Genomic DNA, 2,739 nt, shown 5'->3' on the forward strand with positions numbered 1-2,739 from the left:
ATCCTTGTCCATGCTTCGATGTAAAATAGAACGCTTGCAACGTGGGAACACGTTTCTGCTAAGCCAGCCTTACAACCCATGCAATGGGCCGAAATTATTGTTCCTTCCTGGCTCGAAATCACCCAAACGGGGATCGGCGGGTCATTCATGCGCTGCGAATGTCGCACTTTTGCAAGAACCACGTACTTTCCGGCGATAACTTTCCCCTGTACACTGGTAATAAAACCAGAAACCATCTGGTTATACGCCTCTAAACTTTTGAAGGCTTTGAATTGTTGTGCAGTATAATAACTCGTATCTAAAACCAAATACGACAGTAGATCTGTGGCTTCGATGGGTGGTAAACATTCTGGATCGAGCTTCGCGTGCCACAACGTAGCCGGGTCAATACCAATCACTGATATTTTCTCAATGTAGCGACGTTTTACCCGACTCTCTAGCTTTTTCGAGTACTCTGATAAAAGAGGAACAAGTGTGGAATCTTCCTCGTCTTTTTTTTCAAAGTTTTCTGTTTTAGATTCGCCGGCATTATCTTCAGACATGCTGTTGTAATCCTTCACCCCGCAATGCATGTGGTTCTGGTATGAGCTGAAACTTTCTCAATTTAACGTAGATTTTCAAAACATTCAACATTTTTCAACTACTCTAACAATAGAGGAATGACATAGCAATCACCTCCATAAGTTTCACTTGATTTTCTCCAACAGATCTATCAAATTCGTTGATTTTTCTTTGACACGTGTTAAAAAACCCTACATCGCTTTGTCTTTTGACATATGCTAATGAGCAAGCTGTACACCAATAAGGCCGCCAAGTAAATATGATATGCTTGTGACGTACGTTGAAAACCGAGAATATATTTATAGAAAACAACAACACAAAAAAGGGAAAAAAAGGAAAGTAGGAATAAATAATTCGGTAGGACTCGAACCCAGCACCTTCGACTCGACGCGACTACACCTAACCACTACACCACAGAGGCTAATACCGTAATGTTTGGGAAAAGTCTTTCATTTTATTCCTTTTCCATGAAACTTCCGCCGGCAAGATGATCGCCCGCCGCATTAACCGAGCTATTAACAGTGAAAAAACAATGTAAACCCATATTCCATGGCAAAGAATGAATGAAAGAACATAATTATGCTTTTCAAAACGCCGATACAAGTCCTCGTCTGCAAAGTAGGACACAAAACATATCAGTTTATTATCTCGATTTCTGCTGTTATTTTGAAGCGAATGGTCAAAATCACATCCATTTTCGGCTCATACAGTTTCTTAAGAATAGCATTGCATGACATTTTCTCACTTTCACATCACCGAGGTACAAACACTGAGAGACGGACTGACTGAGACGTGGTTGCAAAGGTTGCAAGGGTTGCGAGGTACAAACACTGAGAGACGGACTGACTGAGACGTGGTTGCAAAGGTTGCAAGGGTTGCGAGGTACAAACACTGAGAGACGGACTGACTGAGACGTGGTTGCAAAGGTTGCAAGGGTTGCGAGGTACAAACACTGAGAGACGGACTGACTGAGACGTGGTTGCAAGGGTTGCAAGGGTTGCAAAGGTTGCGAGGTATAAAGACTGAGAGACGGACTGACTGAGACGTGGTTGCAAGGGTTTCCAGGGTGCCAGGTATAAACACTGAGAGACGGACTGACTGAGACGTGGTTGCAAGGGTTGCAAGGGTTGCAAGGGTTGCAAAGGTTGCGAGGTATAAAGACTGAGAGACGGACTGACTGAGACGTGGTTGCAAGGGTTGCAAAGGTTGCGAGGTATAAAGACTGAGAGACGGACTGACTGAGACGTGGTTGCAAGGGTTGCAAGGGTTGCAAAGGTTGCGAGGTATAAAGACTGAGAGACGGACTGACTGAGACGTGGTTGTAAGGGTTGCGAGGGTTGCGAGGTACAATCACTGAGAGACGGACTGACTGAGACGTGGTTGCAAGGGTTGCAAAGGTTGCGAGGTATAAAGACTGAGAGACGGACTGACTGAGACGTGGTTGCAAGGGTTGCAAAGGTTGCGAGGTATAAAGACTGAGAGACGGACTGACTGAGACGTGGTTGCAAGGGTTGCGAGGGTTGCGAGGTACAAACACTGAGAGACGGACTGACTGAGACGTGGTTGCAAAGGTTGCAAGGGTTGCGAGGTACAAACACTGAGAGACGGACTGACTGAGACGTGGTTGCAAGGGTTGCAAGGGTTGCAAAGGTTGCGAGGTATAAAGACTGAGAGACGGACTGACTGAGACGTGGTTGCAAGGGTTGCGAGGTACAAACACTGAGAGACGGACTGACTGAGACGTGGTTGCAAAGGTTGCAAGGGTTGCGAGGTACAAACACTGAGAGACGGACTGACTGAGACGTGGTTGCAAAGGTTGCAAGGGTTGCGAGGTACAAACACTGAGAGACGGACTGACTGAGACGTGGTTGCAAGGGTTGCAAAGGTTGCGAGGTATAAAGACTGAGAGACGGACTGACTGAGACGTGGTTGCAAGGGTTGCAAGGGTTGCAAAGGTTGCGAGGTATAAAGACTGAGAGACGGACTGACTGAGACGTGGTTGTAAGGGTTGCGAGGGTTGCGAGGTACAATCACTGAGAGACGGACTGACTGAGACGTGGTTGCAAGGGTTGCAAAGGTTGCGAGGTATAAAGACTGAGAGACGGACTGACTGAGACGTGGTTGCAAGGGTTGCAAAGGTTGCGAGGTATAAAGACTGAGAGACGGACTGACTGAGAC

The 2,739-nt window shown here is 46.5% G+C and overlaps 1 protein-coding gene across 1 annotated transcript in view; it reads right to left on the minus strand.

Annotated features, from left to right (window-relative positions):
* LOC140930797 (uncharacterized) overlaps window positions 1–572 on the minus strand; it is a 1,825-nt gene extending 1,253 nt beyond the window's left edge. Inside the window, exon 1 of the mRNA XM_073380510.1 lies at window positions 1–572. This exon is cut by the window's left edge and continues 890 nt beyond it. Coding sequence (XP_073236611.1) covers window positions 1–572 — 572 coding nt within the window.
* Window positions 573–2,739: the final 2,167 nt, after the last annotated feature.

Source organism: Porites lutea, chromosome 3 (genome assembly GCF_958299795.1).
Source record: "Porites lutea chromosome 3, jaPorLute2.1, whole genome shotgun sequence".
Taxonomy (NCBI): Eukaryota; Metazoa; Cnidaria; class Anthozoa; order Scleractinia; family Poritidae; genus Porites; species Porites lutea.